The 16,122-nt window shown below is 34.3% G+C and overlaps 2 protein-coding genes across 2 annotated transcripts; one reads left to right on the plus strand and one right to left on the minus strand.

The window, feature by feature from the left end:
• Positions 1-42: 42 nt before the first annotated feature.
• LOC113519683 (CXXC-type zinc finger protein 1-like) lies at positions 43-7,776 on the minus strand. Its single transcript, XM_026904847.3, has 10 exons — positions 7,570-7,776; positions 7,370-7,491; positions 6,478-6,641; positions 5,961-6,087; positions 4,810-4,917; positions 4,342-4,525; positions 2,435-2,632; positions 1,858-2,064; positions 996-1,243; positions 43-274 (listed from the first exon to the last, which is right to left on the minus strand). Exons 1-10 carry the CDS (start codon positions 7,594-7,596, stop codon positions 169-171), a joined length of 1,491 nt encoding a protein of 496 aa, XP_026760648.2. The 5' UTR covers positions 7,597-7,776; the 3' UTR covers positions 43-168.
• A 243-nt stretch (positions 7,777-8,019) lies between these two features.
• On the plus strand, positions 8,020-13,195 carry LOC113519721 (dynein axonemal assembly factor 10). Its single transcript, XM_026904898.3, has 6 exons — positions 8,020-8,598; positions 9,893-10,020; positions 10,303-10,520; positions 10,870-10,992; positions 11,537-11,649; positions 12,945-13,195. The coding sequence occupies exons 1-6, from the start codon at positions 8,315-8,317 to the stop codon at positions 13,150-13,152; spliced, it is 1,074 nt and encodes a 357-aa protein (XP_026760699.2). The 5' UTR covers positions 8,020-8,314; the 3' UTR covers positions 13,153-13,195.
• Positions 13,196-16,122: the final 2,927 nt, after the last annotated feature.

A 16,122-nucleotide genomic window follows, 5' to 3' on the forward strand; every position in this document is an offset into this window, starting at 1 on the left:
GTCAATATCCTCTGTTAAAGTCGAACAACAAAAATTACGAAATTATTGGTATATTTATAATTTCAACTAATATTAAGATTTTAATATGTAATATTTTAATTAAGAAGATCCTTGGCTCTTCTGAACCGCCGTGTTGTGCGGACGCGCGGGCGGCCGCTCGTGCCGCTGTCAAGAGCCGTCCTTTAGTTTTCCATTCTCGTTCACTTTGTTGGTGATGCGCTCCATCACCTCGTGGTTGTATGTGGAGTGCAGCATGAGACCCAGTACACCAGCCCTGATAATTAAATTCCAGTTAATAAAACTATGTATATATTACGGTTACTACTATTTTATGCTATGATATTTCAATATACTAACGATTATAATTTCAAAAAGGTAGTCAGATGTGTTATATGGATTGTTTATGTGGTGGATATAATATCCAATTAATATATTTTTGTTTTTATCTTACAAATATAATTAAATTATAACTAGACGAAATCTGTACATGGGAAATATTTAAGAAAAAAAAATGATATGAATGGTCTTAATAAGTTCAGTAGATACTAAAACAATATTGTTTAGAAAATTGTCTATTTGCTTGTTCTGGTAGCATGCAAAAAACTCGTGTAAATCGCATCCAATTTACTGCAGTAAAATGGATGCGATTTACACAGCTGTATTTATGAAGGTCTAAATTAAAACTTGGTGTATATTTTATCTTGATATACCATCTAGAAGTAGTTTTTTTAATTGCTTTGCCTATTTTTGAAATCTACACGTACGGAGTGGCGGCCAAAAAATTATATATATTTTACCGACTACATTACAATCAAATGTAGCAACAAAAAGCCACTTTTTGTCCTTTAGTTAAGTCTATTAACTATAACAGGAGAAATAGAAACCTCACATAAATTTTTATATCAAACAGATTCATACATAATCACAATCAATTTGGTTGTTATTTGAACCAAAGATTAAATACAGTATAATGTCTCTCTTTTTACATATATTACCTAGATGCCATAGCAAGCCTGATGCTTCTCTCTTGTTCCACAAGGTCTTCCAGCCGTAGCCACTGTCTAACCCGCTCCATATCGATCTCAGCGCGTCGCAACTTCTCCCACTGGTAATGCTTCAAACACGATTTTTTGGGGGCACGACAGAATTCGCCCGTGGGCTCAAATACGTTCCGTACTAGTGGGCACCCACAGACATCTGTGTCGTTCACTTTGGGGTCTTTGAAATGTTCTGGACACATTACCTGGAAAATGTGAAGGTGCAGATATATTTATTTACGCACATAGTAAATCGTAAATAAGCTGATGGCTTGATGAAAGTAGACCTTGTAAGTCATGATTTACCTAAATAATGGACATTATTATAATAACTGATGTAAGTGATTGTTAAAAAACCTTTTAACAATCACTTATTTAATATAATATAATATTTAATTTAATATAATATTTATGTATTAATAATGAATGGGCCATGCCTTTCTTTCCCGTGGGTATCGTAAGAGGCGACTAAGGATCGAGGGATGGGCAGCATTTCCTTTTTAAATATCACCAAAGCCTATCTGTGGTTGCTAACCCACGTGCCAATATTTACCACTGGTAACCCCCCCCCCTCTTATGGGGGAGGAATGTGTTTAGCAGTAGACAGTTTACAGCTGATGCTTATTGTTCATCTCCCGTTTAGTTAAGAGTGTTGATATAATATGTATTTGCAGACAACTATATGGTACTTTTTGGGTTACTTTTAGAAACAGTTCAACCATTTGGATAATTGCAATTTTGCAATTTTAGATAATCATAGATAATTTTTTTTATTAACAATATCTAGTTTATAAATCAACGTAAATGAAGACGAACTTACTCTAAGCCGTTTACAGTATGTTCCATTAACAGGATTGTAGTAATCACAGAATGTGCTCTGTCCATCAATGCGGGTCCTATGCCGACTGCCGAACGACGCCTGCGCTTCGTATTTCATAAAACACTTCTCCATGTGCTTGACGGCTGTACGCGAGTGGATCTCGTGGCCGCAGGTGATGCAGTACATGGAGGTCTCGTCGTCCGCTTCCTGGTAAGAAATAAGATTTATTAATAATTTATGATAGTGTTTCACAAGATAAAAGATTTCAAATTGTTATTTTAACCTAAAAACTAAACTACTGAACTGACTTCGAGAAAATTTCTAGGGTGGTCCCATATCTATAAGTATATCATATATATATATATATATATATATATATATATATATATATATATATATATATATATATAAAAAATTTATTTGCATGAAATTTAGTAAGTACACATTTATTTATTTGGCACAGATAGGGGTTATAGGCTAAAGTATTTTAAAATAAAGGATCTTGAATGACTTTGACAAATTTGTATTATTTATATTGCTATATGCTGTATATAATAGTGATATTAGTGTGTGTTACCTTATCGTCGGTTTGGGTGATGGTGGCGCCACGAGCCCGCGCGACCAATGCATCGAGCTCGTGATGCTGCCGGTCGAGGGCGCGGAGGGCGGCTTGCCCGCGTGCCATACTCGAGCGGACCCCTTCCAGTGCCTTACGGTTCTTCTGCTCCGCCACACAACTTGATAATGACCATTCTTGAATACGTTGAGGGAGCACCTATGAACAATTAGTAGTTAATTCAATTAAACATCCACTTCTGACTACAAACATCCCACATGGACAGACCATTTGAGGATATTAGCTTCTACCGGGAAGCAGTTGTTTTTGCATGGTTGTGTTTCGGTTTGAAGGGTGGGATATGGCGTGAATTTACAGGGTACAGAGGAATAACATCTGAGTTCTCAGGAATGGCAACGCATGGGGGTATCATGGGCGAAACAGTATACTCTGTTATGTCCATGGTACTGCTCATGTCTATATGCGACGGTTACCACTTTCCATCAGGTGGGCCGTCAGCTTGTTTGTCATTCTAAGTTGTATAAAAAAAAAAGGATATGAATGAATATGAGACTGAATCACAGTACAGTAGTTTAATAGTATAAAATCTTTATATTATATATTAAATAATAAACTAGCAGTCATCTAGAGGAGTTGTATATTAAAATTACTAAAACACAAATGCAAAATTATGTAACATATATACGAGGTTTGTCCGGAAAGTACGTATAAAAGTTTTTTAAAAATTTTATTTTACAATTATTCAGGTAAATCAATTTTATCCCCTTCAAAGTACTCCCCCTGTGACATAATGCACTTGTGCCAACGCCGTTTCCACTGTGAGAAGGCTCCTTGAAAGTCCTCTGGTTGTAGGTTTCTCAGCTGCCCCGTCGTAGCTTTTTTTATCTCATTTATGTCCCCCAAATGCCGCCCCCGAAGTACCAATTTGGTTTTTGGGAACAAGAAGAAGTCACACGGGGCCAAATCCGGCGAATAGGGGGGGTGTTCGGTCACCGTAATGGAATTTTTACTCAAAAACTCACGGAACGATCTTGGCGCAAATTTTTTTCATTTGAAGTTCGTTTCTTAGAATTTCGTGGACCACGGTTTTGCCCAAATTAAGCTCTTCAGCCACCTGTCTGACCGTTAAACGACGGTCCCCATTAACACAAGTTCGAATTCTTTCCACGTTTTCGTCGGAATGTGAAGTGGAAGGACGTCCTGAACGTGGGTCATCTTGAACGCTTTCTCGGCCCTCTCTGAATCTTTTTAGCCACTTGTGGACGGTTGGTTCCTTCACAGCATCATCCCCATAAACTGTTCTGAGATCGGCAAAAATTTCACGGCCATTCTTGCCGAGTTTCGAGAGAAACTTGATTACGACGCGCTGCTCTTCAACGGAAGCGGGCTCCATGCCGACGGGGTTTCGTTAAGAGGTAACTTCACAGATGGCGTGACAAGCCAGTTCGCACCGCACGGCGGTCAGACCAGAACTGAAGCATTGTTAGGGACATAAGGAAGGGGTCCTGCGCTTACCTGGCCTCCCCACTCCTCTTTCTCGCATTCCAGAACACTTTTATACGAACTTTCCGGACAGACCTCGTATTTTCAACAGCAGTCAGGTTTTAGAGACGTTTTAAGAGCTGCTGTCCATTTCTCGCCCTCTTAGTCGGCTTTTATGGGGTGGTAACTACTGGCAAAACCCCCCAAGGGGGTGAGGCTTATGTTCAACAGTGGACAGTTAAATACTGATATAATGACGATGATGATATATTTTCAAAAAGTTGAATTTAATAGGTAAGCGTGTTTTGGGTTAGCACACACGTTACCTCTAGTTAACATCAGTGTTGCAAACTGCCTTGGTTTGTAACCACTATTAACAGGCAAACCTATTTTGTAGTATTGTAAAGCTAATATAAATAGGCAACCTGATATATCCTGGCGGTGGCGAGCCTCATGCCGCACTGCGTGGAGCAGTACTTGGAGCCGTACTGGGCGGCACGTGTACACTGCGGCCCGTAGCATTGGCGCGGCTCCGCGGTCTGCAAGTGAGATATCGACTCCTCTGGCTCATAGGTCTCCCGCTCGTGGTGTTTCTTCTTTATTCTTGTACTGTTTATAGAAAAAGGTATTTTTTCATTAACAATATCTTGGTATCACTTTTTTTAATAAACAAGAGATTTGAAAGTATGAGGGGTACCATTGACAATAGTGTTTTCTGTGATATCCTTGTCTATAGAAGATAGTTAACATTTTCCATCAGGTGAGTCATCAGTTTTTGCCATCATATGTTGAATAAAAAATTACTTTATATATTTTGCAGACAATTCTTATATTCACCATTTCACAGAGCATATTGAAATCTAATAGTAATAATTATCGAGACACATTTTTACCTCGACTGTCTAGATGTTTTCTTGCTCTTGACACATATACGCTGTTTGCACTTCAACTTCAACTTATTGCTGCCACCATATTTGTACATGTCCTCGCAAGCATCACAGCTGTAGAGTTAATAATAATAAAGTTTTATATTTTATTATAATTATTTATATTCATTTGATATTGCAAATGTGTATGGGGCCATTTTAATTAAGCATTGCTAACTCTTGTAACAAGAAGTTAGCCCCTGGTTATCACATAATACAGCATATAAGCTGATTAACGAGTTGTCACAAGGAACTAACTGATTTGACTTCTTTCTCACTTGCTCATTATTTTCTATTGGTCAGTATTTTCATTGACTTATGTGAATGTGAAAGGGACTCCATTTTCCGCACTTAGCCTCTCATTTGGGCCATTGTGCGTATGAGCGTTTCATTGACTTAAAAAAAACTATAAAAATAACTGTGGAAAAAATCTCTCTGAAAATGATATTATTTAACCCTAATTAATATCAGAGTAATACGACTTGAAATTCCAGCATAGAATGGGTAATCCTTTCCTATCCTTTGGGTGTCGTAAAAAGCGACAAAGGGAACTTAACAGTTGATATTTGATTAATGATGAATATTTATTTATTTAACACATTATTGCACTAATATTAGTTTATACGGGACTTGTTGAAGAATTTTCAATAAGCATAGTGTAGTACAAAAGCTAGTTTAATTGCTAAGCAATCTCTTCCAGACCTTTGGGTAAAAGGAATCAAAGAATGAATGGGTAGGTGGTGTTAAAAATATAAATTTTACTTTAAACATATGCAAATTAGCACAGTTATATCCATACATAAATATGTTAAATGTTTTTTTTAGTGTTAATATTATCAGTATATATATATATATACTAAAATTAAACTTATATAATGTAAAATGCGTTTTATTTTACTCATCACCAGAGTCATTTTAGTCAGAATAATAATTTTTTTATTAAATTTAATAATCAAATCATTATTTATCTAAGCCATTGATTGCCCACAGCAATAATAGATCACCTTCATAGTGTGTTAATACAAATTGATACTGTAGTTTTCAGAAAATAACTTCTTAACTTTTTACCTGCTGTATTTTTAATATATAATTTAAATATATCAATTATTATTACTTACTGTCCACAATCATGTGTTTGTCGGCAGCCTTCACATTCACCACAACCATCCTTAGTGCTACCTCTTTTTGATGATTTGTTCTCGGAATGGTCCTTCTCCTTCCGTTTCTTTTTCCGATCATCTCGACCTGATTTAATTCATACAAATATAACAGTTTTATCCACATTAAACTCTAATAACAATACTACGCATTATTTTGTAATTTAAATGTTACAATTTTTTTATCAAATTTGTCAATAATTTAAATATATAACCCATTAATATTTTACAATTAGTGCTAAAAATACCAACATATTATTTTAATAAATGTAGTCATTCAACAAAATTTTATTGCCCTTATTTCAATTATTTGGGATCTACTAGCACTGTCCAAAATTTACGATTTATTTATGGGAATTTTAAGGTCTAGGTTGGGATTTCATTTTAGGGTTTTTAGACTGCAGTAGATCATTGATTATTTGAGCTATCATGCTAATGTATTAATTTCATCTTCTTGCAACATAATTTATAGTCTTACTTGACTCTGTCTCATTTTCTCTTTTTTGTGGCCTGAACCTTGTCTTGAGGCTGGGGTCCTCTTCTCTGCATCGGTCACAGAAGTAGGTCTTGATGTATTTTGCCTCTCTTTCTGATATGTTGATACAGTCACCATGGTACCACTCCTCACATGCATCACATGCTCTGTAGCAATATTGATTAGAAGTTCTTTGAAATGGAAGTAACTGGGCTGTTCCAAAATAACACAATATTATATTAAAACACTGTTTCAACATAGAAGATTGTTCTAGAGCAAAGGAAAGCTTACATCTCTTTCTAACAAGTAAAATCCACATGCTAGATATGAGAAGAGTATGTTCTGTGATTAGTCAGGCAGTCAGTTATGAAACTAGAACAGTTATGTTTTCAATGGAACAGTTCAGAGATCTTAAAACCTGTTGTTTAGCTATTCTGATATATAATATTTATTACTTCACCTCTAATATTGCTTTTCAAAGGAAACACATATGTGTGAAAATATATTTTTAAACATTTATTTCTACAAATTAAACTCTACATTAAATAATACCTCTAGTTATCTTTAAGTGTTAATAGACTACAGTGACCATTTATCTGCAGATAGGCTGTATGCTTATATGCCACGATTGTGTTACAAAAAGAGATATAACTTAAAATTCTAATCAAACCGATTTAAAAATTAACATTCTAGTGATACAGGGAATACTTTTAAAATAGTCTTTACAAATATCTGATACTTTATGAATAAATATTTTTATATAAATATTATCGTAACTTTACATGCATAGTCCAATGCGATTAGGTCAGAATCTAATACAAAATATAATTTACCCATTCTGTAAAATATTAAGTATAATATTATAACTTGTAATGTACTGTGTGCAAGACCTTACATCATAAATCGCGAACTATCGGACGATCTGCATATGCAATATGCTTGACCAGCCTGATTCAGTAGCGTGGTTATCTTTGATTGCCTCTCTGGCAGGTCAAACTGTTTAGCTATGTCAGCTTTCTGCAAAAAATAATCAAATTGGCGTTAATTAAGTGATTAATATAGAGGTAAACAAATTCTGAATGTCTATAAACTTACACTTTGCTTATACTTTTTGTCACTCATTTTTGTATGTTTGTAAAGTGATTAATTGAAAAATAATTTACACGAATTTTAATTTAAACATACAATTATGAATTCAAATTAATGATTACAAAAATAATTAGAAATTTGGAATACAAATTATTAAAGGATGTAAGAAATGATAGAAGGTATAAGCACTTTAGCACTAAAAGAGTCGGCACTAGCTTTAATTAACAAAACTACAACTCATTTATGCAACAATCCAGAAATTACAAGACAAAGAAATAAATTACATTCATAATTGTACTATTCATATTTACAATACAATTTTGTTTTAATTATTTTGATATCGGTAAAAGTTATAAAAAAATTTGGGTAGTTTATAGTGTATAATTTTTAATTTTAAGGAACTGATTACATAGACTATTCAAATAGTCTTTTATTCGTAGTGATGCTGACCTGAGAGCAATCGTTCAACAACAGAAAATTTTGGTCTTTGCTTTGATAATAAATAGAATTTGAATGAAACATACATACATATAGTGTTTTGTTCATTTTATTTATGATGGTACACAATATATTAGAAAAACAAAAAAAAAAAATACAAAATTAACTTAGTGCGTGACACTATTTACTATTCGTGACAAAAAAAAATTAAGTATTGCTGTTGCTATAGCAACCTTTTTGTTTATTGTCAGATGTTCTAGGTTATAAAATTTTAACATCGCAGTTTTTCTGCACTTAATTATTTTATAATATAATGGAGGATCTAGAAACTCCGCAAATAATTACTCATATTGAAAATAATTTAAATCATTCTTTATTTGACTGTAAGTGGGTACCCTGTTCAGCAAAATTTGTTGTTATTGGATCATTACCAAAGGGCAGTGGAACAATTGAATTGTTTGAGATAAATTCGGGTGAAGCTAAGAAAATAAAAGAAATTGAAAGACCTAATTCATTCAAATGTGGGACGTTTGGAGCCAGTAATGATGTGGAAAGGAAATTGGCTACAGGAGACTTCAAAGGAACTTTAGAAATATGGTTTGTAGTCAGATAAATAAGTCCAAACAGGCTCTTGTAGTAGAAGAAGTACCAGAAGGAGACTTTCTTGTTTTGTTGACAAAAATCGTTTGCCAGTCGTCAGTCGGTACCCAAACCTATCTCCCATTCGTGTTTTTACCGTGAAGCAGTCGTTTGCATGGCTGTGTTTCGGTTTCAAGGGTGGAATGACAGTGAATTTACAGGGTACAGAGGAATAACACCTATGTCCTCAGAAATGGCAATGAATGGGGGTAGTATGGGCGAAACAGTTATGTTAGTTAGTACATAGCACTGTTCATGTCTATAGGCAAAAGTTATCACTTTCCACCAAGTGGGCCAATAGCTTGTTTGCCATTCTGTGTTGCATAATATGTTCACACAATGTATTTTACATAATATTACTAGGACAAAATATAAGGAGGGTACCTTATATGTATATTTTTTTTTGATGGGTGAAAATGGAATGGTAACTCCGCCTGTGCTAACTGGATATACTGGCGAAGCACCAGTGAAGGGTGATAGATGAGAATGAAAACAGGCCAGTTAGCCCATCATGATGAATTCATCAGGAATCAACCATGATAGTTTCCAGGGGGAACCGCGAGGAGGTCAACATGTTTGGGTATATTTCTAGCAATGGGATTGTCTCCATTCAGGTATGTTAGGTACCCATATGAAATATTGAGAAATTTTGAAGAAATTTTCAATTTTTACATGGAAAAATACTAACTTTTGATATAATATTATTAATCAAATAAACTTCTAATAATTAAAATTTGTTTTACATGTCAGGATTTTTTAAAATAAATCTGTATCTTTGTGTTTTGTTAAGTAATTGAAAAATCCTGACATTTCTAAATTCTGGCAAATGCCAGAGCTGGAAATGAGTTCACTGTGAGTTGATATGGTCAATTCATTTAAATATAATTTGCTGTTCTTCATTTTTGCCATTATCATCATTATTCATTACCTGTCCACTGTTATACATAGGCCTTCTTCATAAAGAGAGATTTGCCAGTAGTTTCCACACTTGGTAGGTGTCTTGGTAACCATAGTTATGTTTATGGTGACATATTGAGAAGGACTCTGCTGTGCATTCCTTTACTCACCTCTTACAACATGGGAAAGAAAGAAGTGGCCACATTCTATGCTGGGATCACATAGTTCTTTATTATAAAGAGTGATAAATATTCATTTAAATCTGCTAACATATTTCAAAAAGTCATGACTTGTAGTACATATATTGATTATATATTTGTATATTTTTTTAAAAACTTAAATTTTTCTTTTTCAGGGATTTGGAGAAGAGTTGTCAAGTTTACATTACAAAAGAGCATACAGATATTATTAACTCAATAGATGGCATGGGTGGGAATACAATGAACTGTGGGGCACCAGAAATTGTTACTGGAAGCCGGGATGGTAAGGACTCATAATATAGTTTATAATGAAAAACAACCTGTTGATTTATATAACAGAAAGTATTTATTCTTAATAGACAAGAACACCATTGATAAAGATATATAGTTTGATATGTTCTCATTGTATGAGAATTGAAGTGTCATGTATTTAGGCTTGCATGTAAAGAATAGCACCTAATTTAATAAAAGCACTAAAATTAAATTATGAAATAATATTTTCCCTAAAATAGCAATCTTCTGGTTGCGTCTATTAACGTTTCCAGCGATGATTTCTTATCCTTAGGCACTGTAAAGGTATGGGATCCCCGCCAAAGAGGAAAACCAGTAGCAAACATGCAACCTATGAAAGGCGAGACGAAGCGTGATTGCTGGACGGTTGCCTTCGGAAACTCGTTCAGTGATACAGAGAGAATTGTCATGGCTGGGTACGACAATGGAGATCTGAAAATGTTCGACCTTCGAACAATGTCGCTCAGATGGGAATGCAACTTGAAGAATGGGGTAAGAAATTCATTGGCGTCGTTCTGGAATGGGAAACAAGCTAATAGTCAAGCTGGAAAGTGGTAACCATTACTTACAAACAATGCCACGAACATCACGGAATATACTGTGACGTCCACACAATACGTATGTGGTTTAAATGATATATTTTATCTGTTATTCACTCGTAGAATATCCAGATCGGAGATAATTGGTCTCATCAAGTATTGAAACTGTTCTGATTTCGATTTACGCACACTCATTTACGGAACACAACATGCTTACCACTATGCCACGAATGTTGTCTTAGTTAAATAAACCTATTATCAAATAAGGAATTCTAGTATACTTATCTACTCACTTTTTACAGGTATGTTCCGTTGAGTTTGATCGCAAAGATATTCCAATGAACAAGATAGTTGCAACTACTTTGGAAGGCAAGTTCCATGTGTTTGATGTGAGGACACAAAACCCCAGGAAAGGATTTGCACAGGTACCTGCGTGAGCGTTCATCAGATTAACCTATGACTTTCATTATTTTTAAGATTCGATATCGAAATAATAAAAGTATCAAGGCTTATTATGCAGCTTCTAATGGAGAATAAGTTAATGGACCACTTGATTGAAAGTGGTTACCTATATACATGAATAAACACATAGACATCATAGAGAATATTCTGTGACGTAATGGTTGTAGTTAGGGGGGAGGGGGGCATTGAGGGTAATGCCCTACCTTAAATGTCCCAATGCCATACTTTAAAAGGAATGGCTTTAAAAAGAAAATAAGGTAGATTAGTTTTTTCGAAGTTACTTAATTATGCCTTGCCTATCAAAAAGTTCTAGTTAGTAAGGCAAAAGCTACTAGCTATGACTCTGTGTGACGCCCATGATACCTTTCATGCGTTTCCATTCCTGAGGACTGAATGTTCTTGTGACTTGTTTTTGGTAGTAATAATACTTTAAAATTTATTGATTAAATAAGTACGGAATTTTTGATGCGAACATCCAACTCGCTCTTGACCAGGTATCGGTTTCAGGTCCTCGACAACTCATCGAAAAGCGGCACGATCTGGGTGGCCCGCCACCTACCCCAGAACCGGGATCTATTCGTAACATGCGCTGGCAATGGACAGGTGTCTCTATGGAAATAGTAAGTACTTTGCCTACAGATGCAGAAGGGACTTTTTTACATTAATCAGTAAATAATTAAGTAGGTAGATATATTTATTATTTAACAATCCTTAGGTACTATAATATTATAAATTTGGAAGTGAGTTTGTTTGTTTGTTATCTTTTAACACCTTTACGGTTTAACCAATTACCATGAAATTTGGTATACATGTACTATAAGGGGTGGAGAAGTGAGAAAGATATAGGCTACTTTTTATCTCGGTCAGTAAACATATCCAGATCACGTAGACGAAGTCGCGGGTAAAAGCTAGTGATTTTATAAATGTATTCTATTAGTTCCAAACGACTGAATAATTTCTTATGCGTGGATTTTGGAAGTATGCACCCATTTCTAGATGGCGTATCATGATAAAATGTACAAAGTTTTAAGTAAGACTTTTAGGAATACAACTATAAAACAACAATTTGGTGCAGTGGTATTTGATGTGACACCGGAGCAAAAATATATGTAGACAACATTTTTAAAAAATATTTTTTTATTTATGAAGTGTCATATCAATTTTTTTTTCTATGTACAGACATGCTTTAATTACGATTTACTAATATTAGCGGCTCGGTACGTATTTCGCTACGTATAAAGTGAAATAATAAAAAAATGATAATTTTAACATCAAATTCATTTATTCAAACAAAAAAATATTTTATTAATTAGCTAGCTATTTTAATTGTACTGTCGACACTGAAAAAGTTTCAATTTCATAGCACAATCCCCATCTTAAAAAAAGTTTGAATTTGACACAAAAATCCCCAATAACAAAATGATCCGCCATTTATTGAATTCATTAGTTACAAAAGATGTGATAAATGAAGAACCGCTCGACCGATTTTGTGCAAACTTCATATAAACCATCTACTAAATAGTACGAACAAGGCCTAAACATTTGGTTTGGATAGGTGAGCCCGTTCTTGAGTTATAAAATTACAACGAAAACTGGCATTTTTTTTATACAACTTAGAATGGCAAACAAGCTATATAGCTAAATTAGTAAGATTAACGCATTATATTGTGGTTAAATTAAATGCTGGACAAAGGCAGCAAGTATAAGTTTATTTATTTGTATCCATAAATATCAAAATAAGGCGACTAAGGAAACAACGCTTACGAGCTTATTCCCGATTTGACGGGGTTTTTAATATATATGTTGCGCAATATCTTTCCGATTCTGATGATTATTTTTTCAATTGATAGTGTATAACGTTGTTCTCATACTAATTTTGTCTGTATTTTTGGTAAAAATCATGAATAACTTCCAGTCAATATCCCGAGCAAAGAGTAAGAACGGATGACAAGGGCGTCGCTAGCGGTGTTCCGGGCAAGCTGCAGCGACTCCAGCGGATGGTGATCAGCTCGCAGCCGATCAACGCGCTGGACTGGAATCGCGACCACACGGGTCTAGCCATCGCCACTGCTTACGACCAGTGCATCAGAGTGCTCATTACCACTAAGTTGAATTTGCACTAGCCTATTTAAGTTTCATTCATTAAATTATATATACTTTTATATAAATCTGTAATGATGTTTTATTTTCTAATTTAATATTAGTACTAGTACAGTATAAGCTAAGAGGATAAGTAATATGGTAGTTTTTTTTTATTAATAGATGATAATGAAATGGTGACCCCGCCTGTGCTATCGGTATACATTGGCGGGACACCACAGAAGGATGATAGATGAGTATGAAAGCAGGTCAGTTAGCCCATCGTGATGAATGTAAGAAGTTTTAATCACAATGGTTTCAAGGGGGAACCGGGTGGAGGTCGATTTGACAGGGCTTGCTAGCAGTGGGGCCATTAGTCGAGATTACTAACAATCTCTTTCCCTCCAGTAATATGGTAGGTATATATAAATACAAAATAATGTTGACAATGTTTTAAAAGTAAACAAAAGAAACTCATTGAAAATGATTTCTCTGAGCCTGGGAAATGTATTATTACATTTGCCATTCATATTTATCATAATCATGTGGTGCTCTGGCATTGAATGAGGCACCTCTTTCTTTCCCGTAGGTGTCATAAGAGGCGACTAAGGGAACTTAAAGGTCAGGAATGGACAGCAGTGCTCCTCTCAAAACATAACTAAATCCTAACTGCGGTTGCCAATTCGTCTGCTAAGGCGTAGCAGCTACTGACAAAACTCCCCCTTTATAGGAGAGGCTTATGTTCAGCAGGGGACAGTTCATAGAGCACATTTCTAGGATCGTGATGTTGATGATTTAACACATGACATTGATGTTATTTTTTCTTTAATAGTTCTATATTCCATTTTTGAAACAAGATTATTATTATAATATTGTTTGCTACGTATAAAACTCTGGTTAATTCTTTTAACGGCCATAGATAGATATAATGATATCTATCTAGTAGTATAAAACCTCAGATTATAAATAGAATCTACGCCAATATTATATTACGCATAGACATAGTATGATGAACTACGTAGTCTAAGATACGACAATTTATTTGTATTCCTGTTTACGTAGGTATATTATTACGAATAGATATTTTTTAATGGGTGAAAATGAAATAGAGACTCCGCCAGCGCTATCAGTATATATTGGCGAGGTATTAGTAAGAGGTGAGGATGAAGCAGGTCAGTTGGCCCATCGTGACGAATTCAACAATTATTAATCACGATCGTTTCCATGTGGAACCGCGTAGAGGTCGACCTGATAGAATACATTGCTAGCAATGGGGCAGTTAGATCTCATTATTAACAATTCCTTTTACTTCCAAAACGATGATATATGTAAATATGTAAGTGTTAAAAGATAACTACAAATAAAAGATGCAGGCAAGAACTCATAATAATCTCTTATACATCAAGTTAATTGGACAGCTACGTTAAAAAATTAAAAAAATATTCTTTATTATTTACTTAATAAAATGAATTTGCTTTTTTATTTATTTTATGATCATATAAGAGTAGTCACTTTTACTACCGATTATCATAAAATCTAAATAATGTTGAACTGTTTTATCCCTCGATCACTTACCCTAACTTAAGGTGCCCTTGCGCGTTAGTCGGAGGGTGACCAAACTGCGCGAATTTTCTACGGTTCTGTTTAATTAAAATCATATTAGTATGTTTGATATTAGATGCGATTTCTCGCTCGTGTAGTTTAGAAGTGATTATATTATATGTTATATAAACATCCTATTTTTTACTTAATAAAGATTTGAATGTTTAGATGTTTTTATTCAATTATCTATGCCTAAATAGCTGAATATATTTGAATGAAATTTGGCACATAGATAGATCATATTCAAGATTAATACAATTTTTTTTATTCTGATTTATAAGTTAAAACTTCAGGATATATACATTTTATATAATCTGGGATATTTTATTTCATAAACATATATTACCTACTAATATATACATGGCGGGGAAAGGGATTGTTAGTAATGAGGTTTAATAAACCCATTGCTAGCAATACACCCAATCAGGTCGACCTCCACGCAGTTCCCCTGGAAACCATAGTGGTTAATTTTTGTTAAATTGGTCACTATGGGTAACTGACCTGCCTTCACCCTCACTTATCGTCCTTCACTGTTACCCCGCCAGCGTATACCGATAGCGCAGGGGGGGTTACTATTCCATCTTCATCCATAAAAAAAAAAATATATATATATATATACACGTGGCCTGTTCTACAGCTATTGAGTGTAATGTTTGTAACCCATTTTCGATCTTTTCTTCAAGTTAAGTAATGGGAAACTGTAGCAGCATCGTTTACAGTTGTTTGTATGAAGTGTAAGGTAGCTATATAAACAAAGAAATTGTAGTATTAGAATTTAACTGAAGACAAAAGCTGTATAGGCTGAGACCTTTTGCCTTTTTCAGTGACAGAAAAACGGAACCAAAAAAAGTGTTTACACTGATCTTTGCTCAGGCCTGTAACACTTGAAATAAAACACTTTTTGTATGAAATATAGATTTCATACGATTCCATAGATAACCAGCGTTTCTAGAAATATTTTCTAAAAGTAAATAGGTCTTTTATGGTACCTACAAATATCAATGTTTTGGATACATACTTCTATAATAATAGTCATAACTTTATTGCATAACCATGGTTGTAACAAAGTCAGCACTGGAAATTACAATAATAGTAGGTACGAATTCATTTGTACATTTGGATCAGCTTAAACATCTGTGTCTGAACTAGGTTATAAAACCTGTATTTCAGACGACAGCGCTCAATTCTCATTAGATACTATAATATCAGTTCAGCAAAGTTTTTAGTGCTACATATAGAATGTTGATTTTATATAAAGTTAATTCATATAATTATAACTATTAGTAGTAATGAAAATTGTAAAAAAATTTGCTTTCTGAGTGTAGAGTGTAATTTGAATGTATGTATGTAGGAGGTGCGTAAGTTTATTTGTAGATATGTATACTGTAATATCTTATATATAAAATTCTCGT

The sequence above is a fragment of the Galleria mellonella genome, unplaced genomic scaffold, assembly GCF_026898425.1.
Source record: "Galleria mellonella isolate WM207_F2 unplaced genomic scaffold, CSIRO_AGI_GalMel_v1 utg65, whole genome shotgun sequence".
Lineage (NCBI taxonomy): Eukaryota > Metazoa > Arthropoda > Insecta > Lepidoptera > Pyralidae > Galleria > Galleria mellonella.